This window comes from Daktulosphaira vitifoliae, unplaced genomic scaffold (genome assembly GCF_025091365.1).
Source record: "Daktulosphaira vitifoliae isolate Bord-2020 unplaced genomic scaffold, ASM2509136v1 Scaffold_1, whole genome shotgun sequence".
NCBI classification, from domain to species: Eukaryota; Metazoa; Arthropoda; class Insecta; order Hemiptera; family Phylloxeridae; genus Daktulosphaira; species Daktulosphaira vitifoliae.
In genome coordinates, this window is record NW_026099572.1 from 57176402 (window position 1) to 57202081 (window position 25680).

The following is a 25680-nucleotide window of genomic DNA, read 5'->3' on the forward strand; positions in this document are numbered from 1 at the left end:
CCTAGTGCACGTTACGCATGTATATATAAAACGACGAATTGCGTCACGGGCAGACAAAATCCAAAATTTGCGCGAAAGCATGGCGAGTACCAGTTTTGGGCCACCATGTAGAAAACTGAGATGATAATGTCGAATCAATAGTGTGCTAAGATGAGACATCTTTGGCAATAATACAGGGTGTTTTTGATCATAACTCATGGATGAATAACGCAACCGGCCACCTACCCGAATAAGTCCCTGATCATCGAGGAAAGGTGCAAGCTGAGCTATAGTTGGTGGTGTGATCCGACCATCTGGTCTTTGCAGTTGTTTCACTAATGCAGGAAAGTAGGTCTGTTGTGTTATTCGTACTGCTACCATAATCGAATGGTCAAGCTCGGATCTCGTTAATGTCCCAACCGAGACGGATCGTTTTAATGCCGAGTTAGCGAAGCGAAAAATAAACGCAATGGATCGTTGAAGTCGAGTCAATGATGAAAAACGCGAGAGTATCTGCTCCTTATTCATATCCATAGTAATGTGTAGTGAAATCTCCGACGTGAATTTTGCTTCTGGTAACTCTTGCGGTGGAATAACACGAAATGTTGATTGTGGCCATTTTTCCTCGGGCAATCGAACAAATGATGGACCGTTCCAATGAAGCGAGCATTTTAACATGGCACTTGGCAGAAGACCACGAGAAGACGGGTCTGCTGGGTTGTTCGACGTAGACACATATTCCCACAAGCACTTGGGCAACAAGGTATGTATTTTATTTATGCGATTGGTGACAAATATCTTAAACTCTTTCGGTTCTGCCTTAAGCCATGACAGAACTATTGTAGAGTCCGTCCACGCACGGACCTTTGAAATTTCTACTTCCGTTGACAGCATTTCATATAATCGACTAAGCAGTTGTGCCATAAGCAGGGCTGCGCAAAGTTCTAGACGTGGGATTGATAACGATGCGCTTAGGTTACTAGTCTTAAGTGGCGCAACCTTGGTTTTGCAGGACAAGAAATAGACGGCGATGTCACCAGACTCATAAACCACACGCAAATACGATGTGGCAGCATAGGCTTTCTGCGACGCATCGGAAAATCCTAACAATTGAACATCGACTGACTTACGGACATCGATATGCCGGGGTAACGAGACGTTACGTAACAATGGTAGTTCAGACACAAACTTATCCCAATCTTCACCGATGTGTGTAGGTAGAGTGACATCCCATCCCAACCTTTCTTGCCAGACCTGTTGCATTATACACTTCGCCCAAATAATCGCCGGTCCAAGTGCGCCAATGGGATCGAACAATCGTGCAATGGTTGATAAAATGCCCCGTTTTGTTTTAGGTGCGACACTAATATTTGTGTGGTAAGCAAAGACATCCTTTTGAGTATCCCAGTGTAAGCCGAGAACCTTTACTGAATGGTCATCTTTAGGATCAAAAGACAATTGTAACGCGCAATCGTCGGCGGGTACACGATGTAAAACAGATTGGCTGTTGCTAGACCACTTTTTTAAATCGCACGCACATGAGTGAAGTAAATCTATAACGTCTTGTTGGACTAGTAAGAGTTCATCTTCTGTGTCTGCGCCCGTAATAATGTCGTCAACATAGGTGGTGTTGGTAAGTACTCCTTTTGCCCGTGGGTAATTGACGCAACTTGTAGCGTCCAGTTCATGTAAACATCGAATTGCCAAGTAGGGAGCTGAGCTGACGCCATATGTTACTGTGAGGAGCTCGAAATCCTGAACTTCCTCCGTCGGAAACCTGCGCCATAAAATATGTTGATAAGCGCAATCTTCCGCGCGTATGAGAATCTGCCGATACATTTTGACTATGTCGGCCGTAAATACATATCTCTTAAGACGAGACTTAAGAAGAATTTCATCAATACTCGTTTGTAGCTTGGGTCCTACGCATAAAACATCGTTCAAGGATCGCCTTGAAGTCGTTGAAGCAGAAGCATCAAACACAACTCGTAAGTTAAGATTGTTACCATCTTCCTTAACCACGGCATGATGGGGAATGTAATATTTTCCTGATTGTGTTGCTAGCTTCATATGACCTAGTGCTAGATATTGATCCATGAAATCGCGATAAGCATTATACAATTTAGCGTCCTTACTCAATCTTGATTCTAAATTGAACAAACGTTTCAGAGCAGTAGAATATGAATCCCCAAGACCGTATGAACTATGGATGGACGTAAAACTTGGCTGACAATCAGAGGACACAAACTCATTAGCTGTCGAAGAAACTTGTCCAAATACTTCTTGTCGGAAAGGAAGACCTACACAAAACCTACCCGTTAGATCACGCGTCAATGTACTGGTAAACCACTTCTCGCACAACTCGTCTTCTGTTGTATGAACAATCGGACCACATGGTTCTTCGACTGCCCAAAAACCTTGCATTAGATCTTCAATGGTCGACTCCGCTCTCAACGCCAATGAGACTAATGGTGACATTGTCGACTCCTGGATTGACCCAACAATAATCCATCCCAAATGTGTGCTCATAGCTGATGGTAAACCAGGGCTGTGAATTATATCCGATTTCGTCTGAAGTAACAGCGGGTATAAGTCACTTCCGATTAACATATCAATCGAATTTGGAACGTCAAATTCCGGATCGGCTAAAACTAGATGCCGGTAACGGTTCCGGACGGTGATTGGTAATTTAACACTAGGCATAACCTTTGTGATCTGAGGTAATATGACTATGTTAGAAGCCATGAAGTTCGGTTCATGAGACATTAGGGGAACAAACGTACAACTTGTCACGCCTTTGACACGAGTGACCGGGTGTTGCGCTAAACCAATAACCTCCAAACGGCTTTTTAATCTTTTCAAACCGAGTTTGTTGGCGCATTCGGTAGTGATCGCTGACACCTGCGATCCGCTGTCTAACATCGCACGAACGGCTTGCCATTCTCCCGCCGTATCTTTAATTCGCACTATTGCCGTACCGAGCACCACGGTTACTTCCGCGTGTGTTGAGCCCAAAAACTTTTGTGGTGTATCTGAAATCTTGTCCTCTATAACTGTGCAACTGGCTCTATCCCTTTCAACTTTCGCGTTGTCTTCAGATAAACCTATCTTTTCTTCATGAAGAAGAGTGCTATGTTTGCCCTCACATTTTTTGCACTTAAAACCATCGGTACATTTACTGGCCGAATGTCCGGATTTCAGGCAAATAAAACATAGCCCCTTATTAATAACAAACTTTCTTCTTTCTGGTACTGATTTTCTTTTGAATGCGAAACAACGATATATTAAATGGCTTTGCTCACAATATACACACATGTTTGACCTTGATGGCGCTGCAGTGGCTGCGAATGACGATTTGCCTGTGGACTGCCCCTTCTTAGTAATGGTTTTGATCGTTGTTTCCCTCTTTTCATCCATAGTACCAATATTCTCCAAAATGTGTATGCGCTTAGACACAAAATCTAATAGAGTATTTAAATTTGGCATATCCGAATGTGATGCACTCGCCTCAAACAACCGCCGTGTTTCGTGGTCAAGTGCACGAGCACCGATGTAAAACAAAATGAAACCACTAACGTCTTCAATTCCGAGTTTTTCAATGGCCGTAATATTTTCACGGAATGTATTTATAAAAAGCGACAAAGACGAAATAGATTCCTTTTTAATCGGACTGAACGAGAATATTTTGTCTAAATGTTTTGTGACAAGTAATCGTTTGTTTTCGTAACGGGCCTTTAATGCATTCCACGCTATCATATAATTATCCGCCGTTAGTGGCACAGATTTTATTATCGTCAGTGGAGGACCGGACAAACACGACATTAATAAATGAAAGCGCATGATAACGGGAACTTCTATATTATTATGCACCAGATCTTCGTATGTATCACGAAAAGAGCACCAATCTGTTATATTTCCGTCAAACTTAGGCAAATCAAATTTCGGAAAAGAAACTGCGTGCACGGGTCTGGCAGACGTTTCGTTTTTATTCATCCCTTGTTCCACATGAAAAACCGGTTTTGTTGATAATAACACACATTTAATTTTTCCGCACATTTGTTCGAATTCATCAGCAATAACCGCGTCTTTTAATTCGAATTCTTCAACGCGATCGATATCGACAAGCGCGTCTAGTATTGCATCCTGTTGTGCTTCAAATTGCATTGTGTATTTTTCTACCGTGTCCGCGCGTGACACAAATAATTGTAGTTTAGACGCGTCGATGGACGCCTCTTCCGACAGAGTATACACGTTCCGTACCGACCGCACTATACCGTCCCGAGCGGCTCGCGCACGCACCAACACTCGCGATTGCTCCGGTACAATGTTGACGTTCTTATTACGCGGCATTGTAATGTCTTTTGTTTTTCACAACGACGGCAAATCAAATGCTATATAAATTATAAGCCACAATAGGCACTAATCAAAATACCCACGCAACGGCAACCAAATAAAATTCAAACAAGATAATGTTACAATTTTTCAAAATATCCCGTCCCGAATGGACCAAAATGTGCAATGCCGGCTATATTTTCTTTAGTATCGGCAATTTGCGATTTTGTAACCTTTTTGTTTGTTTAATAAATACGATTGACCATACGTATTTTTGGGCATGCCTTAGCGGAAGGAAAGGAGAATATAAAATTGTGGAAATTGAGCCTTACAATATACTATAGATAGAAAGAAAAACAACATATATATATATAATCACAATCTGATATTTCCGTTATGATAGAAAAATAATAATAAACAACAAGAACCAATGATAAAATGAAATTAGAACAAATTACTAATAAAATAAATAACATATATATCCCCTTTCTTATAACTAATACATATATTATGTGGACTGTATCCGTTAAAATAAACAATAAAAAAAAATTCTTAGTAATTACCCACTGCCGTCTGAAGGTGATGAACACTGGAACACATCAGATGCAGGGAAGGCAACAAAAAAACACCGTAACATATAACAAGCCGTTGAGTAGCTCAAATTGAACAATGTGGCGACAAGGCAATACTCGACCCAAAAGAAACCTGGTGACGATATTACCGAAACGGCCGACTAATTGAGCGCGAATGAATTCTTCAAGACCACTGTCACACACACAGGGACCGGTCTAAACAGCAGCGCCGCCGTACCGTTACGAAGGTGGTGGTTTTTTTTTAGTGGGAAAAAACATTGAAGGTCGCGGCGTACATTATATAAAAAACGCGAAATCTCCGTAATACTAGACGGCTACAGAACAAAAAAAAATAAAAACAAATTGCGTTGTGTCAGCGGCATACCCGTTGTGACAAACACGAACGTGTATGATGTGATCGACTGACCTGCTCTCCCTCACTTACCGTGTTTTCATATTAAATTAAATGTATCGAATCACCTCACATTAATGTGTATCTAACAATAACCATAAAAATTAAAAGGTCATAAAAAAAAAAATTGTTTTAATCTAATTATAGTATAAAGAATAAACCCTGAAAATTTAAGAAAAAAATGAGGTAATCGTAAAACTACTTCTGGATGATTTGGCATAGATTTAATCAATAGTATTTGTTTAGTTTTTTTTAATTACGAACATTTTTTTAACAAATATTATTAAGATATTTACAACTTATATCAATTATGTATTCATAACCTCAAAATATATTGAATAACAAGCATGATAAATATAAATTATAGGCAACTAAAACAACATAGTATATTCTATTATTTAAAAAAAATTTAGTGTAGCAATTACTTAGAAATATTTTTAAAATACATCTGTTATGTATTTGAACATCAACAGATAAATTATAATTTTTTTATGGAAAACATCATATGAAGGGAAGATTTATTTCAAATATTCATTAAATAATCCTACAAAGTAAATAATACATATTAATGTTATAAATGTGTGACAAAAATAAAAATACATAATTAAGATTTTGATTTTTATAAGAATCTTGGCAAAATAAAATTACAGGTGTAAAAGCATATATTACTATAATATCTAAGACTAGTTCATAATCAAAAATGTTTCTGAAGTGTATATTTTATTTGTTAGTTATTAATTTCTATGTTTGTTTAACCAAAGCAGATGAACACTTTAAAGATTTGAATGTACTTTTAGATCGCGACGGATGGAAAAATATAGGTGATCTTTTGAAGCCTCACAATGTTGTTGAAAGTAAACGAGACGGACAAATAATCGATATTGCAGAATTATTAAAAAAAGATGAATCTCAAAATAAAATTGTTACGGACGAAAATTACAAAATTAAAGTACAAAAATTGTTTTTATTATACAGCGCCGTACACGCTCATAAGCTTATTAAAATCATAGATATTCTTAGAGGGTTTTGGGAGCTTTGTGAAAGAGAAGAAGAAAAATGTAAAAAATTATTTTTAAATAATTTAGTTAAATATCATGAGACTTTTGGAAATATGTTGGACGCATTACGTTTTATTGCCAAATTTAAAAACAAAGGTCGTTTCTTGATTTGTGATAATCCAAGAAACGAGGTAATTACTGCCTTAAATCATCTTAAATTTTTGTCAAATTGTAATTCACAAACTAATAAATGTATTAAAGATGAATTAAGCGTCGCGTATAACTCAATAAAAAAATTTTTCGCATTACATTTTAGACCTGTTCCTAATTACATAACAGATGACCAGAAATACTTTTCGGAAAATTATTTAGCAACTCAAGTTACTATTAATGACAACAATAGTACATTAGATCAAAAATTGATGATGTTAAAAGACACTATATATTTTCAAATGTTACAATATAATTATCGTCATGAAAATATACTTGGCTTTCGCTTTTGTAAAGATAGTCATTTAGTAGAGGTAGCGCCTTAAGAGAACTATAAAAACGCCAGCGGTTTACAGAAACGAAGATGATGGCTGAAATATAAATAACTTATATATTCTGTATTTTTAATCAAATAAAACATTGTTCATTTATATACTAAATTAATCTTTTAGCTTTACATTTTTTATATAATTACATACATTACATTTTTAATGTATATTTTATACATTAAATTTTTTTTGTTGTATTAACTTTTAAATTTGTGAATATCTATAGTTAGAATCAAACAAGTGTATTCATTATCATATTGTACTGTTGGCGTTGTCATTTAAATTAAGGTGAAATATCGTTTTTAAAATAATCTAACAACTAATATTGAAGCTACTTTATTTTCTTTAGTTTATTAAAAATATATTATTTTATCTACGGAAATCTAATTAAAAAAATTTTGATGCTAAACATATAAATAATTAAACATAGTTATAATGATATTTTTATTTGATTATATATATTGTTATAATTTTGTATTACTGTGATGCGCTCCTTTCATGTCAAGTGGGAGTTTAGTATAAGACTTGCCGACTCCAAGTAGTTTGGATAAAGCGAAGAAAAAGAAGAGAAGTCTCTGACTTCATCCACTTTATACTAGCTTTGATGCCAAGCTGAGAAAGTATTTATTTATTTTTTTATCATTTCCCTTCATACGGGTAGGGTCCAACCTTTAAATGCGTGTAGAAAATAGAACTTTTCAACTTAAATTTTGAAAATGTTTCGGAAATACTGACACTTTTATATACAGCTCAAATTAAAACTTATGTAATATGCTTAATTAAAAAAAAAAATAAAATTTAACAAATATTGAGCTTTTTTGATAAATTTACTGTATAATTTACTAAATAATAATTATAAAATTTACTGACTGCATATTAATCTTAAAAATAACATTTTTTCAATTCTCATAAAATTTTCTATTTAATAATGTCAATTTCAAACTTGCAATTTGTTCTAAAAGTTAATGTTAATAAATTCAACTCTTTTCTATTATAAACTTACACAAAAAAAATTTTAAAGAATCAAAAAAATAGGTTTAATTGTCATTTTGGAATGATTTTGACATATTAAAAATCAAAATTAAAAATAATTTGAAAAGAAATATTTTTTGTTTTAATTATTTTTTTTATATATAAATACTCATTTTTTACTAGTTACTAATATTATAAAAATTAGAAGTGTTAGAAAAAGTCTACTTTTAGATTTGCGTGAGAATTTGATTCTGAAAAGTATATTTTTAATTCTGATGGAAGTTTCTTGTAGCTTCTATCTCCAAATTTGTTTTGAAGCGTTTCTTATGATAGTTAATTTCATTAAATAGTATATATGATATAGTTTTTAAAACTATATAATAATTTTATTAAAAAAAAGAAATTTTAATAATATTAAAAATATTAAAAATATAATATATTTCCCTTTAAAGTGTACTCTTATTGTAGCTATATTTTTTGCAATATCATTTATAAACCTATTTTAATTGACTTAGCAACATTTAAATACAATTTACAAAATTAAAATTAATTTTACTATGATGTGTTTATTTTGTAAAATAACAACTTTTAAAGAAAAACTTATGATTTCTTTGAAAAAATTCTCGATTTTATATTTTTAATTTATATTCCTATAAATTTTTGAAAAATGTATGAATCAACATTATTATTTTTTTATAAAGACTTTTTATATATCCCTTTCTTTCGATATACTCTTTTTTTAAATCAGACCCTTCATTTCCGTTCATACAAGGGAAGATCAAATTTTAAAAATGCGTATAGAAAGTAGAACTTTTTCAACTTAACTTTTGAAAATGTTATGGAAATATTGACACTTTTATATTTTATTTATTTTAAAGTATATTATGTAATATACTTTATTTTGAAAAAAAAAATTTGACCCCTGGTCTTCATGTTGATAGTAGTCATCGTATTAAGAAATATGCTGTATTTATATTAAAATTGTGGGTTTTGTATTTTATTTTATTTTAAAATACCTTACAAGGGGGTGTACAGATTTTCATAAATTTTATATAAATCTACTTGACATAACATAGAAAATTATACTTATTTAAATTTTTTTACTTCTTTTAAGTCGAGAAAAATAACTTTAAAATTTGAACTAGCTTAAATTAACATTTTATTGAGCCACGAATGGGACGTAATTGCTGAAACGGTAATACTTATGTCTTTAACGCTTGGGGTACGAGGTTCAAACATACCCGTGCGAGCGATTTTGTTGCCTTTTTTATTAATTATTTTTTAGTTAGAAAAAAATTTAAAGTTCGTTTGATTATCATTAAAATTCAATAATTTTAATGGCCATTACATTAATAGATTGCAATATTAATCTTGTTGAACTTATAATCCCCAAATATTGGAAAAAATCCTTTAATTTTTTAGATTGATATGCGATTTGAAACTTTTAAAATTTATCACTATCTACAGAATTGCATCGAAGCGTACTTATGATAGTGATTTAAATCAATGACAGATATCATCTATACTTGTCCCAACTATGCATACTGTGCTACCGTTTTTTTTTTTTACTTGCTTTTAAAAATTTCTTATCTAAATCAGTATATAGAAATAATAACGTAATAAACAAAATTACTGATTGTATTGAATAAAATATAATATTTAAAATAATAACGTATTCAACTCATGGTTTTATGGTTTAACCTACTAATACAAGTAATTCTGTCAAATGCTTGGAAAAGCTGTTCGTCTGTTAACTCTAACTTAACACTAGTGTCAATAATTTTATTTATTTTAAACCAAATCATACATATACATGAAGTCATGTAGATTATAATAATACAATAGTAAAATAAAATATTTTATAAAAATTGACTGTATATCAAATTTATTTTACTTTTTCTTTCCTTATTTGATTTAATATTGATGCTTCTATTCAAAAATAAATAAATAAATATAAATATTACTCATTTAACATGAAAAATAAAAATTATTAATAAAAATTTATATTACTGAAAATAATTAAGCTAAATATTTATATAAATAAGTGACTTAGTTAGAATATTTATTTTAAAGGTAGATGAGTTGACAATTTATTTTATATAGACGTAGTTTAACAATAGTCATTCATAAGTTAACACATCAACGCCAAATTTTAGGTTCTCGTATGGCTAAGCACATTTGTGTTTATTTTAACACATACTCTATCTATATCACTGACACTAATAACAAAAATTTACTCTAGTTGATAAAATTATATTTTAGTCTTATATTTTTGGTATATTAAGTTTCAATTTAATAATTAATTGTTTAAGATAAATTAAATAATTACTTGTCATTATCACTGGCGGATTTTCGATATTTTTCTTAAGAAAGTCTTGAAAAGTAATATGCATTTGAAATAATCAGCTAGATGTCAAGGTCTAATCTGTATATTGTAGTAACTCAAAAAGATAGTTAAACGCGACGACGTTCTATCGTGATTGTAGAGTCCGAGGGTTTAGAACAATAATGACAAGTAGATATAAAGAAATGAATGTAGATCCTCTTTATTGAGAAATGTGTTATAAAATATTATATGTTACAGGGGTGTAAAATTGTTTTTTTCGAATGTCAACATGCATATTTAACTAATCTATTTTTTTTTTCTTTTATTTATGAAATTTACAATCTGTAAAAAAAAAAATTTTACAATAAGTAAATAGTTTAGAAAATATACATATATAAAATACTTAACATTAGTAGCCTGTGAGATCGCTCCCATTGGAGTCGTCTGCTATTGAAAATTTATATTTAGTTTTATTACATAATATTAACAATAATAATAATAATAATAATAATATATAATGGTATAGTAGTTTGTACAATAATTAGGATTTTAATTACGTAATGTTAACAAGATTAAATCATTTATAAAGATAATAGGTCTCTGCACCATTCTCTCTTAAGACGCCTTACTGGATTGCCAGGCAAGGCGTTTGCGCTCAGCATTTGAATTAATCTGTTGGGGTTGGATTCAAGTTTCATCCAGAATCTTTTATAATATAATCTTGCCATTTCTTTAATTGTGTTGAGATGGAGGTCTGAATGTAGGGCCATGTTTGTGACGTACCAGGGCGCCCCGGTTATGATTCTTAAGCAGATGTTTTGGAAACTTTGGATTGTTCTCTGGTTAGAACTTTTTGCTGGTCTCCAAATTATTATGCCATAAGACCATAGTAGTTGGAGTAATGTTTTGTACAATATTATTTTATTTGACAAAGAAATATTTGACTTAAGCAAAGGTCTTAGTAAATGAAGTCTCGAGTTCAGTTTTTTCCTTTTTTCTTTTAAATGAGGACCCTAGGTATTTAATCTCGGTTGAATGAGGAATAATAATGTTATTAATAGTAACTAATGGGCAGTCATGTTTTTTAAGAGTGAATGTAATGAAAGAAGATTTTGACTCATTTATTTTGACACGCCAGGTCTTGAACCAAAGCGAAAGCATATTTAGATGTACTTGTAACTGTTTACTGGCAACTTTATGATCTAATGAAGATGATATTAAGGCCGTGTCATCAGCATAGGTACCAAGTACTGTTGTATCCGATAAAGGTAGATCAGATGTATATATTGTGTACAAGAATGGCGCAATATCGCTACCTTGAGGCACACCAGCATATATTGGGTATAATGGGGAGTGTTGGAGATTATGACGGACTTTAAAATAACGGTTTTGCAGGTATGATTTGAGTATGAGGTAATAAGGAGCTGGGAAAATGTTTTTTAATTTGAATAGAAGTCCTTCATGCCAAACAGAGTCAAAGGCTTTTGCCACATCTAGAAAGACTCCAGCACAGTATTGCTTTGTTTCTAGTGCTGTTGAAATTGTATCAGTAACACGGTGCAGTTGATGAATAGTTGAATGTTTTGCTCTAAATCCGAATTGAAATTCAGGAATGTTATTATTTTTTCGAGTGATAAATAAAAGACGTTTTAATATAATTTTTTCTAATATTTTACCTAAGACAGGTAGAAGACTTATTGGTCTGTACGAAGAGGGATCTTCGGGAGGTTTCCCAGGTTTNAAGAGGGATCTTTGGGAGGTTTCCCAGGTTTGAGAATTGTAACAACTACCGATGATTTCCAGGATGCTAGAAAATAAGATAATCTAAGAGCTGCGTTATAGATGTAAACTAACAAAATGACCGATTTCCTAGAAAGATTTTTTATTATTATATTGGTTATTAGATCATTTCCAGGTGATTTTCCGTTCACAAGTTTTTTTATAATAGTATAAACTTCATTAGGAGTAGTTGGTTTGGCTGGTAAAGATAAAGGTAGTGGTGACTGAATAAAATCTGTTACTGTCTCGATATGATGCGCTGGTGGAGAAATAGAGTGTGGTTTAAAGACATTTGACAATTCTACGGCGAGGGTATCTGCTTTATCCTGATCTGTTATAGTTAGTGTATTGTTATTACGCCGGAGGGGCGGTGTTGATTCTTTCATTCGAAGAATCGATTTTGTTTTTCTCCATAACGATCCGTTTCTTACTGAAAGATTTAGAAGGTATGTTTTATAAAAATTATTTTTGTGAGTCTTGAGTAATAATTTGAGTTTATTGGTTAAAAAATTGTATAGTTTTTTGTCATCTGGATAGTGCGTATGTTGCCATCTTGATCTAGCTCTACGTTTCTCAGCTATTAGTTGTTTTAACTTAGGGGTTAAGTTTAATGTTGGTTTTTATAAGAGAAGGGGGATGAAGACTCTTTTTCTGCTTCTTGTATGCTCATGGTAAGTTTGTGAATTTCATTATCTAAATCCATAGTAGTTTTTAGTTTAATATTTAATGCAGTTTTTTTTGAAAGTATGGTCCTAAATTTGCACCAATTCATTTGACCTTGAGTGATTGTTGGCCTGCTATGTTTTAGGCTCGGCTGTCCTCCAATATGTAATAGAGCTGGTGTATGGTCAGAAGCTGGATCATTTAGATTAATAATTTCAGTTACAAAGCGATTGGGAATATGAGAAACGAAAAAATCGATAATATCAGGATGACGATTAACATGAGAAGGCCAATAAGTTGGCGAGTCTGTTACAATTGCTCTGTAATTTTTTAGTGTAATTAAATTATAGAGGGAACGACCCCTAGTATTAGTGGATCGACTCCAAGTATGGTGCTTGGTATTAAAATCTGCACCTATTATAAAATTGTGGTTAAGAGATTGTAATTGAAGTGGCAATTCAGAGATAGGAAATGGTTGTCCAGGTGGAAAATAACAAGCAGATATAGAGATGGGTACTAAATCTATTGTAATTGTTGAACTTGCTCCCTGCAAATTTGTACTTCGGTAGGGTGCATGAGGTGTGTGCCCAATATTGTTAGATATTAAGAGTGCAGCTCCATAATGTGCTGTGCCATCAGGGTGATCAGCTCTGATAATTTCATAACCAAATATTTTGAGTGATGATTTTTCAGTAAGATGAGTTTCACATATTAATGCAATTGATATATTTTTTTCATAAAGAACAGCTGTCAGCTCATTTAAGTGTTGTAGAACACCATTTGCATTCCACAAGAATATTGATAATTATTTTTTACTACTAATTGACATTTTTAAGAAGTTTATCAATGACTGTTGTAAGAAGAGATACAAGAGGGTTAATTAGCGCTTTTAGGTCATTTATAAATGTTGTTAGTTGAGCTGTTAGATCATCGTTATAGTCAGTATTTTTATTTTGAATTTGAGAGTCTTTATTTAAAGGAGGAAAGTTTTGAGATGATGGGGAGAATGGTTGGTCCTGATTAGTTAAATTGTTGGTTTGAAGTGGGCGATTATTGTTCCATGGGTTTTTTTTTGATTTGGTTAAACATTTTTTCATGTCTAGATGGATTTGACAGCCTTTATAATTTGCCGGATGATCACCATTACACAATGCACATTTGGCAGGAGAAGTGCGACTTTTGGTACAAAGAGTTGTATCATGCTGCTCACCGCACCGAACACATCGTGGTGTGTGGTTACAATAGCTACGTGTGTGACCATAAGCCTGACATCGGTGACACTGCGGAATTTCTTTTTTTGGATGAGGGGGTTCAATTTTGATTTTAGTGTAACACAATGAGGTTATTTTATATATATCAGTAATTGAAGGATTAGGCTCAATGTCAACAAAAAAAATTGGTAAAGGCGTTTTAGTTTGTCTGTGAAGTACGGGCATAATATTTCTAACAGTAAATCCCTTAGTAGAAAGTTCATCACTAATAAATGCCTTATCAGTAGTAGAAAGTAAATTTTTAATTACTATTCGAAAAGCTTTTTCTTCTTTTATTTGAAACGAATGAAATGAGACATTATTCTCTTTGAGATATTTTATTACTGTTCTATATGAGTCGGAACTGTATGTTTGGAGTTTAAGGCCTTTTGTAGAGCTTTTACAATCGAAACCTGATATGTCGGTTAATTCTTTGATTTTAAGACAAAAGTTATTATAGTTTAATTCAGCTTGAATAAATATTGGGGATGGCCTAGAAGTTTTATTATTACTTTCCGACGTAGGTTCTTTTGTGTGGTTCATTGGATCGTCTTCTATAATTGGTGCAATTGGAGAGAAACGGTTTGGTGACGTAAAAATATTTGAATCAGGTCGTTTAGAGCGTGGTGAAATATTATTAGGGGATCCGATACGTTTATTTTGGTATTCGACTGTCTGCCAGTCATCATTATCAGAGAAATCACAAGGCGATGCATCACCGGTATTGTTATTCAGGTTGGAGATAAACAGTGGTGTAGCGGTTTTATTCAATTTATTTTTATTAATATTTGATAGTGATTTTCCGGGAGAATTCATTGTGTATTAGGTGTGAGTTGTTAGAGTAGTTGACCTTGAGACCGACGGCCGACGTAGCGGCTGCGGTGGTCAAAAACAGTTCGATTACCCAATCGAGTATGATAAAGTTATTACTATTATCAATAAATTATAAAGTAAATTTATAAATATTACCTTAATTTAAATAGCACTTATTTAACTAATGTGTGTGTTCGATTTGTGGTCTTCAAAAGAGATTTTTATTAATTCGCTTTGGACTATGTTTCGTTTTTTTTTCGTCGTGACCTGTCGACTACAAACGCACGCAACAACGAACATGACGGTACTGAACTAATCTATAAAATAAAAAATTATATAATTAAGAAAATGACTGGTCGATAACAACTTTTGGACTTTTTTATACCTAGGACTGAGGCAGTGAAATGTCTAGTGATAAAAATAGCGCCTCGCCTCTAGTCAATAATTTAATTTGTTAATAATATCTGAAACACTGGCCCAAAAGTTGTTATCGGCCAGTCATTTTCTTAATTACATCATTTTCTATTTTATAGGCTGGTTAAATATGTATGTTGATATTTAAATGATTATTATTGACATCCTGATAGGACAAAAGGGATGAACATAAAAATATATTATAACAGATAAATGGATATAATTATGTAACTAACAAAAACCAAAAAAGAAATTCACAAAATTATTATTTTAATAATACTATTTAATAATACTTAGTTAGCTTAAAAAGAATCACTCTGTATTGTGCAAAATATTTATCTAGTATAAATTTTTGAACTTTGTAACTTAAATCGATAAAAATAATATCGTTTATCATATCCGATAATTGGCTTAATTAATTTAATTATTAAAATTTTGAAAGTAAAAACCTATATATCACTATTGACATGACCCCACCTCGCTTTGTAATACACGATACACCGCGACTCGTGCCATCTTTGTCAGCCGTCGCTCTACTATGAGTATTTGATTGACCGAGACCGTGTGCCTACGCAACAGTGCAAAGTCCAGCAAGTGCCGCACGGCCAACGACGACCTGCCGCAAATGATACAAGTTGAGTCTTCTTCCCGTTGTCAAAGTGACATCGTCGAGGATGTACGTCACCGGCTCTGGACGTATCGCACGACTGGACTCGATGTCCAGAGTGTCGCAATATTATGCGAAGATTATTATTAACTGTGTTCGTCTTTTCGGTTTGTTTGCTTATTAATAACCTGTTATTGTTGAATAATAAACGGTCCACGTCATTATACCCTCAAAACCAGTGTCGATACATTATTGCGACGTTAGTCGTGCTACTATCTATTTTTGAAGATATTGCAAAAGATATAATTATAAAATCACTCAGTGCTAACTTAAAAAAAAATAATAGATGTTGAAGGGAGGAAAATTTTTATATTCTGTTTTAGCTGTCTTATTTCAGTGTCATTTTAGATTGACACTTTAATTTAGTATTCTTTATCATCAAGAACTTTATCTTACCTGTAGCACAATTTCTAGAAATGTGGAATGCTCAAAATATTATAATGTTGAGAGTCTTCCCATCACATTAAGCCCAGTTGTAAATTCACTACTGTTTATGATAAAAATGTATAATAATTATAGAATTTTTTAACTACAAATAAATTTTTTAAAAGCAATAGTGTAAAATAAAGAAATTACACTTGTAAAGTATTAATAGATTTAACTTGGCTTTTTTAATTTATAAAATTAATTTAAATAATGTTAGATACAATAATAATACATTTATTTAAGTATTAATAGATTAGAAAATTGTTTTTTTTTTGTATTAATAAGATATGCGGTTTTGATATCTTTCATGCATTTCTCTTTCATTGTGTATCTATTGGACTAAATTAAAGACTAATTATGTTTAGGGTGGTGAGTGCCATGCACGAAGATTTCATTAAAGAACAGCTGGAGATTTCACCAAGCAAACGGTTTGGTCTCGATGCTGACAAAGAGCTGCCATATTGGTAAATTGCTGCAAATCTAATTCAAGAAATGGGTCAAAGGCTACACACCACAAAGTTACGTATAAATACTGCAATTGTGTATATGCATCGTTTTTACATGTACTATATGTCGTAATATACCCAATGCTTTGCATTTCGCATTGTAAGGTTTCATCCAAACCAGAGGGCCTACTATTTACCAACTGCCCAGGGAAACACTGGACAGTGTCCTAGTAGCCGAGCTAATCGAGAATAGTACTCGTTGACGGAGTTACTAGGTTTTGATTAAAAAAAAAAAAACAAATTTTAATAAAAATGAAGGAAAAGTATGGCATCTGTAGTGACCGGTGGTTTTGACGCCGGGTGGTGATTGTGGTGCCAACTTTGAACAAGTTCATTGGGGGAAATACAAGAAATTGGTACAGGTGTACAGGATGACAGATATCGGACCGGTTGACTGGTGGAGGTTATCACATACACAACTATCAATACTTTACACCTAATGCACACGCCACTAACTGATAAGATTTAAAACAAAACAAAATAGTATAAATTCTACAACATTACAGCATGTTACACTTATCAATGAAAAATGTATAATCTATTTTTTATATTACTTGTATACAAACGAATAATTAATTTAGCTGATATAACATATACACTAGCAAGGCCGTATCTGAGGGGGGTTTCACGGGTTCTGGACCCTCCCCGAAATTTTTTTCAACATTTTCTAAGTTTGCAAGGTTATATATTTTTGATAATAATGATTATTTTAAAATTGCGTTTACTAAATTGTATAGACCATTTTATTATTAAATTTTTTTATTAAAAGTACTAGCAACACTGCCAGATTCTACGGCTACTCTTGAACGAACTGTTTCAACATTTAAACGCGTTAAGAAATTTTTACGAAATTCCACTGGGTAAGAGAGATTAACTGGATTTGCTTTATTAAGTGTCCACAGAAACATTCCAGTGGATCCAGAAGAAGTTCTTAACAAATTTGCACTTCAAAAAGAGAGAAAAATATTATTAGTTTAACATTTAGTATATTTGTTCATCCATGTTTTATTTTATTTTTATATTTTGTCAATACTTAATATTAACAGAATTAAAAATCGACTATCAGTCACTAAGTGCAAAGGCGCATATTTTGATTATTTAATTAAATTTATCAAAAAATAATTACTTTTGTTTTAGTCATACTTTTAATCAAATGATAAAATCTACATATAGTAAAGACTATAATTATGATACGAATTTTGGACCCCCCCCCCTCCGAAAAAATATTCTAGATACGGCCTTGTAAACTATTTATTCTATATCTACATACATGTTAAATTGATAATTGTACACTATGCATTTTATCTTAAAATAATAATCATGTTATTTTCAATTTAATAGAATAAACTGAAAATCAATAAAAGCACAGAAGACAACATCCCATGATGGGGATAATTAAAAATAATATAAAAAGGCTTAGTTCTGCTTGCACATACATTACAAATACGTTAGTATAAAGCACTACACACAAAGTCAAAGAGTATAGGGGAGAGCGGGGTTAGTTGTTACGAGGGAAAGTTGTTACAATAGAGATATTTTGATCTTTAAATTGTGGTAGCACCGTGCCAACCACATTCTTTTATGAAATGATTTTCCAAGTCAAATATTTTGTGATGATATAGATTTTATGTTATCAGTATGAAAATAATTTCACATTTTTATGTTTATTTATTTCAATAGTAAATTCTAGTCGACATTTTGTTTTTTTTTTCTAGAGCTCAGGACATAAGGTAAGATATTTATGATATTAAATATATTTCCATTAGATATTACTCTTTCATTTTCTATTTAGAAATTACAAAAATAACAATTTACTTTTGTGTGATTACGATGTAAACAAAAAATTTCTGTATGGGGCTAGTTGTTATAATTGATTAGAGGCAAATTGTTACACTGTATCAACTTGCCCCAACTAGAAAAAAATTAAATTTTTATTTACAAGTAATTAAATATATAAAATTTATTTCATTTAGATGGTCAGAAATTACAAAAAAAAAAAAACTAATCGAGGTACAACATCTGAAGATACATTTAAAAATGCTTCTGCTGGAGTGTTATCTAAGGAAAATTCGCTGAGAAATGCTGCAGAAAAGTACCAAATACATTTTATGACACATCAAAGATACATTAAAAAGCAATCCAATATACCTTTGAAAACTAATTGTAAACTGATTGGATATGCGAAACCTAGGCAAATATTTTCAGAATCTTTAGAAGCTGCTTTATCTACTTATTGGTTCATTGTAGCAGAATCTATTATGGTCTTACTCCATTGGACGTTAAGTTGTTGGCGTATAAATATGCGAAAGCAAATGATGTTGCTTATCTTAAAAACTGGGATGCTCGTAAACAAGCCTCTAAAGACTGATTTACTAGTTTCTTAAAAGGGCATCCCATGTTATCTTTACGTTTACCTGAACCAACTAGTCTTGGAAGAATCATTAGCTTTAATAAACACAATGTCGGTATTTTTTTTGATAATCTACATAGTCTGTATGTGAAGTATCAGTTAGAAGGGACAACTGTAACTATGGCCTTTGCTGTCAATGCCATAGGAAACTCTTTGCCACCTATACTTATATTTCCAAGAGTTAATTTTAAACAGCATTTTATAAGCAATGGACCTAATGGCTGCATTGGAGCTAGCCACCCAAGTGGATGGGTAACTGCATTTTCCTTTTTACAGTTTGTTGAACATTTTCAGAAACATGTTTGTTGTAGTCCATCATCTCCGGTTTACATAGTTTTAAAATTGTTATACGCAAGACTGATTTTACCATAAGACTTTGTACTATTACTTTTTGTTATTTTTTCGAATAATATTTATCAAATAAAATAAAAATGAATATTATAGCAAATTGCCCCCAGTATGTAACAATTTATCCCGATTCGGGGCGAGTTGTTACTTTTTGATTTGATGAATCAAAATATTATTTTCTTTGATTAAAAATGTTTCTTTATTTATTTATATATATTTGTATGATACTTAAGAATTAACTGCATAAAATGGATGAATATTCATCCAGATAATAATTAATGTGAAATTCTAAAAATTAAAAATGTACAAATTGTAACAACTAACCCCGCTCTCCCCTACCACATAAATATCTAAAAAGGTTAACATAAAATACCAAAATAAGATATAAACATATAAATAAAGTATAATTAATTTAATTTTCACCTTGAGTAGATTTAATAAAGAGTTGTATTAGAGAAATAGTTATAAGTTATATAGTTATATAGTTAATATAACATAGATCTCAAGTGCTTATACAGACTCACACGCATACATATGAATATCGCTAACAGTGACATCAACTACATGATTAATTACAACAGAATATTCGTCTTTTCAGGACAATTAGAGGTAAGTGAAATATTCATTTACATAATAAATCTATAATAATACATTTTTCGAAGGATATTTAGTGATATACAATTTGATTGATGTAGGTTGTCTAAAATTAATATTACGATTATAATTATATGACATTTCCTAGCTTCTTCTACTACATTACTTTTCATCTCTTCATCCACTATTATCCCTACACTATTCTTTTAACAAAGATCCCTATTTTACGCAACGCATTGTTGAATGTTAATTATAATATAATATGTTTAACTGAAACTTGGCTTAATGAAAATGTTTTTGATTCTGAACTTGGTTTCACTGATTATAATTTATATCGTAATGATCGTAATAATTTGTCCTATGGGAAAAAACGAGGTGGTGGTGTAGTAATTGCAGTAAATAAAAAAATTAGGTGTGACGTATTAAATGTCTCTAGTGTTATGGGTATTGAACAAATTTTTTTGAAAATTAGTTTAAATAATGTTAATATAATTTTAGGTTGTATTTATATATCACCAGGTAGTTCTTGTGATATATATTCTAAGCACTGTGAGGTCATAGAGTCTATTTATCTAATGTACCCCAATTATAATTATGTTATAACTGTTGATTTTAATTTAAATCAGTTTGACTGGTCTATTGATCCAATCATTGAAGATCATATTACAGGTTCTCTAATTTTTAACTGTTTTATAAATTTCTTAAATTTGAAACAAGTAAACCATATAATTAACTGTAGTTGTCGAACTCTTGATTGCATATTGATTAGTGCTGATATTGAACTTACAAATAGTTTACATTCGTCTGAATCTCTTGTTCCTATAATTGATAATTATCATCCACCATTAGATTTTATAATACAATTCGATAATTCATTGGGTAATGAACATTTTGAATCTCCATTAGTTTATAACTTTAAAAACTGTAACTTTGATGACATTTCTCATTTTCTTCAGAGTATTGATTTTGATCTTAATCTGAATTATACTTTATCTTTTGAATTGCTTATTGAAAATTTTTATGAAATTATTTACCACTCTTTTAATTTATTTGTGCCTAAAACAAAAATATATAATAAATATAAACTTATATGGGCAAATTCTGAACTCAGAGATTGTATAATTAAAAAAAAATGTGCCCATAAAAAATGTAAATTATTCCCTTCTGATACTAATTATTATGATTTCTCTATCTTAAGAAAAAAATGTAAACATCTTAAAACAGTATTCAAACAAATATCAAACTTTTTTGGAATTACATTAACTCTCTAAAGAAGTCTAATAATTCTGTTCCGGACTGTGTAAATTACCATAACTCATCTTCTACTAATATTTTAGAAACAACTCAATTATTTGCAAACTATTTTTCAAGTGTCTATACCAAAGATCTTCCGCTCTTTAATGGACTTGATCCTCTCCCTTCTGGTGGATCTGATAATTATTTGAATTTACACTCCTGGACTATCTATCTGAATGAAATTGTTGATTATTTAAATTCTTTAAATGCTCATGCTGGTACTGAACCTGATGGTATTCCACCTATATTTTTAAAAAATTGTAGCTCTGTTCTTGCTCGTCCGCTTCTTATGATTTTTAATAAATCATTAAGCTTGGGTTAATTCCCTAACATTTGGAAAAGGTCATTTGTAACACCAGTATATAAATCTGGAGATAAACATAATGTTACAAGTTATAGGCCGATTTCCAAAATGTCCATAATTCCGAAAATGTTTGAAGCACTAATAACAAAAAAATTGTCCCTCATTTCTAATAACCAACATGGTTTCAGACCCAAAATGCCAGTTTCTACAAATATTCTACTTTTTCAGAAGAAAATCCTTTCGGCTTTAAATCAACGTGTTCAATTGGACACTATTTATACAGACTTTCAGAAAGCGTTTGATAAAGTAGACCATAATATTCTATTACATAAATTATCTTGTGTTGGTATTCATGGTACATTTTTTAATTGGTTAAAATCTTACCTATGTTCTCGTACCCAGGTGGTTAAAATTAATAGTTTTATTTCTAATGAATTTTTGGTTACTTCTGGTGTACNATAGTTTTATTTCTAATAAATTTTTGGTTACTTCTGGTGTACCACAAGGGTCGCACTTAGGTCCCCTCTTATTCATACTATTTATAAATAGATGCGGCACAATAATCACCAAGACAAAAATTAAACACTAAAAACATATATTTGTAAGTTTCTCTGTGCTGTCTGCCGGCGCGATGTTCGTTAAAACAAAGATATTAAACCTTAAAAGACTAGCTACCCAATACACATAGGCTTACAAATATATTCTAACCTAATACACCTAACTTTAAAAATCTTTAATTGCAACCTTTACTCTGTCTGCCGGCGCGATGTTCGTTAGAACAAAGACATTAAACCTTAAAAGACTAGCTACCCAATAAGTATAGAGTTGCAATACACTTAGTCATATAATAAATATTTACCATTAACTGTGAAAATTAGAGTTGATTCGATTTTATTATATATATATAAAAAAAAAAATGTTTTGTTTTAAAATATTAATTGACATTTATTTCCATGATAAAATTAAACATTATTATTTAATGAACAAATTAAATTAAATTAAAAGATTCACCAAAACAAAATTCACTTTAAAATTCCTAAGTGTCATTTAGTTTTAAGGAAAAAATATTCTAAGTCCAAATAAATTAAAAAATCGAAAAAAAGTCCCAGAGAGTAAGAATCTTGAGTAGAGTGTCGCAGATTTTGTGTATTTTAAAATCGCCGAAAGAATTGATTTTAATAGGAAAAAATGGGTTTTTGTAGTAGATGAGGGTCCTGTAGCGATCCCTAATGTGATCTTAGAAACTATAGATCTTAATTAATAGTTAAATGTGATTGGCTGTAGCTAATTAAAAAACCACACATGGGCGTGACTTTGAGTCTGTACGATAATCAGATTTAATTGCCTAATTTATTGATTATTTTAAGTTTTAAATAAGGGAACCCTGTTTTGGTGATCTTGTGAATTCATAATATATGACATACATGTACAAAAGATAACATAATATAATATTTTAATATTATAAGTAATAATATAATATTACAATAATAAATCCAATAGTATTTGATGAAAAAAATTATTTTATAATACGAACACTTTTTAGCAATTAATAATAGTTAAGACAATCCTCACATGTATCAATTATTTATTCATAACTTCGAAATATATTGATAAATAAGCATGAAAAGTATAAATTATAGTTAACTAAAAAAACATATAAAACATTCTTATTAAAAAAAAATTTAGTATTGCAACTATACAGAAATATTTTTAGAATACATCTGTTATTTGAACACAAATAGATAAATTATAATTTTTTTATTGAAAATGCTGTATGGAGGGGAGATGTATTTTAAAAATTCATTAAATTTTCCCCCAAAAAATAATGCATATTAATTTTATAAATGTGTGACAAAAATAAAAATATATAATTAAGATTTTGATTTTTATAATCATCTTGGCAAAATAAATTACAGGTCTAAAAGCATTTATTACTATAATATCTAAGACTAGTTCATAATCAAAAATGTTTCTGAAGTGTATATTTTATTTATTAGTTATTAATTTCTATGTTTGTTTAACCAAATCAGATGAACACTTTAAAGATTTGAATATACTTTTAGATCGCGAAGCATGGAAAAAGTTAGGTAATCTTTGGAAGCCTCACGACGTTGTTGAATGTAATCCAGACGGACAAATTATCGATGTTGCAGAATTATTCAAAAAAGATGAATCTCAAAATAAAATTGTTACGGACGAAAATTACAAAATTAAAGTACAAAAACTATTTTTATTATACAGCGCTGTACATGCATGTATGCTTTATAAAATCATAGCTGTTCTTAGAGGATTTTGGGAGCTTTGTGAAAGAGAAGAAGAAAAATGTAAAAAATTATTTTTACTTACTTTAGTTAGATTTCATAATATTTTTGTAAAGATGCTAGACGCACTTAGTTTTATTTCTAAGTTTAAAAGCAAAAGTCCTCTCATTATTAGCGATAATACAAAAAACGGAGTAACTACTACATTAAATCATCTCAATGTATTGTCAAATAGTAATTCACAAAGTAATGAATGTATTAGAGTTGAATTAAACGGCGCGTACAACTCAATAAAAGACTTTTTCGCATCACATTTTAGGCCTGTTCCTCTTTACATAATAGATGACCAGATCTACTTTTCACATGTATATAATGCTGTGTTAAATACTATTAATGACAACAATAAAACGTTAAATTTTAAATTGACGCGTTTAATAACCACTTTATTTTACCAAATAACACAATATAATGATTACCACAAAAATGAACTTGGCTTTTGCTTTCATACAAATAGTCATTTAGTAGAGCCTATAATAGAACAAAATACAATTAGAGCGCCAGAGGCATCCGACGACGAAGATGATGGCTAAAATAAAAATGACTTATAGATTCTGTATTATTAATCAAATAAATCAATGTTCTTTTTTATATTAAAATAAAGCATAAATTATTATTTTACACATTGACCAATTATTATCTTATTTACATTTTTTCGATTTTATAAGCTAATTAATAAGAATGTTACTATTTGTAAAAATAAAGTTGACAACCTATAAGTGTTATGTGTTCTAAGAAAACCGTTTCCTAGCCAAACATAGTGATGCTCACTTGCGTTACTTTACTATGTATTTATATTATTTATATAAATATAATTTTTAATGAATTCTATTTTTGTTTTAACAGCTATTTAAATTATAAATATGTATTGTTAGAACAAACGAGAGAATTCATTTTTGTCATTTTGTAAAAGCGTGAACATAACACGTGTTCAATAACACTGATGATGAAAATAGCTTAATTAATTAATAAATAAATATTAAACATAGACAAAAAAAACAAGAAAATGAATTTTTTTAAATATTTTATTATCTATAAAACTTTTATAGCTTTACAAATAAATCGATTATTTCATATTTCTAAAATAAAAAGCAAACGTTTCGGAGTATATTATTATAAAAATAATTTGTAAAATCAAATTTTAATGTTTTCTTAAGTATACTTTATGTGTTTATACTAAAAATATATATAAAATAACTATGATTAATTCAATTTAGTGTATTTTAACAATTTTAATTAATTTAAATATTTACTAAGTTTTGGTAAAATTAAATAATAGTTATAAATATTTAAAATGCATGGTAAAAATACAATTATATAATTTCATTTTTTAATAGGATCTTAGCAGTATAAAATTTATGGTGTTAAAAATTGTAATTATATAATATCTGAGTCCTGTGTCATAGTCAAAAATGTTTAAGAAGTGTATATTCAATTTATTAGCCATTTATTTCTATGATTGTTTAACCAAATAAAATGAATACTTTAAAGATTTGAATAAACTTTTAAAACGCAACAGCTGGAAAAATATAGATCATCTTTTGTATCCCCTACATATTGTTGAATGTGATTCAGAGGAGCAGAAACTCAATTTGGTAGAATTATTAAAAAAAGATGAATCCCAAAATAAAATTGTTACAGAAGAAAATTATAAACTTAAAGTACAAAAATTATTTTTATTATACAGCGCCGTACATGCGCATAAACTTAATAAAATCATTGCTGTTCTTAGAGGGTTTTGGAAACTATGTAAAACAGAAGA

General features: G+C 30.6%; 1 protein-coding gene across 1 annotated transcript; it reads left to right on the forward strand.

Annotated features, from left to right (window-relative positions):
* Window positions 1–5926: 5926 nt before the first annotated feature.
* Window positions 5927–24637, forward strand: LOC126895286 (uncharacterized). The gene is made up of 2 exons (XM_050666999.1): window positions 5927–5945; window positions 23517–24637. The coding sequence occupies exon 2, from the start codon at window positions 23567–23569 to the stop codon at window positions 24449–24451; it is 885 nt and encodes a 294-aa protein (XP_050522956.1). The 5' UTR covers window positions 5927–5945; window positions 23517–23566; the 3' UTR covers window positions 24452–24637.
* The last annotated feature ends 1043 nt before the right edge of the window (window positions 24638–25680 follow it).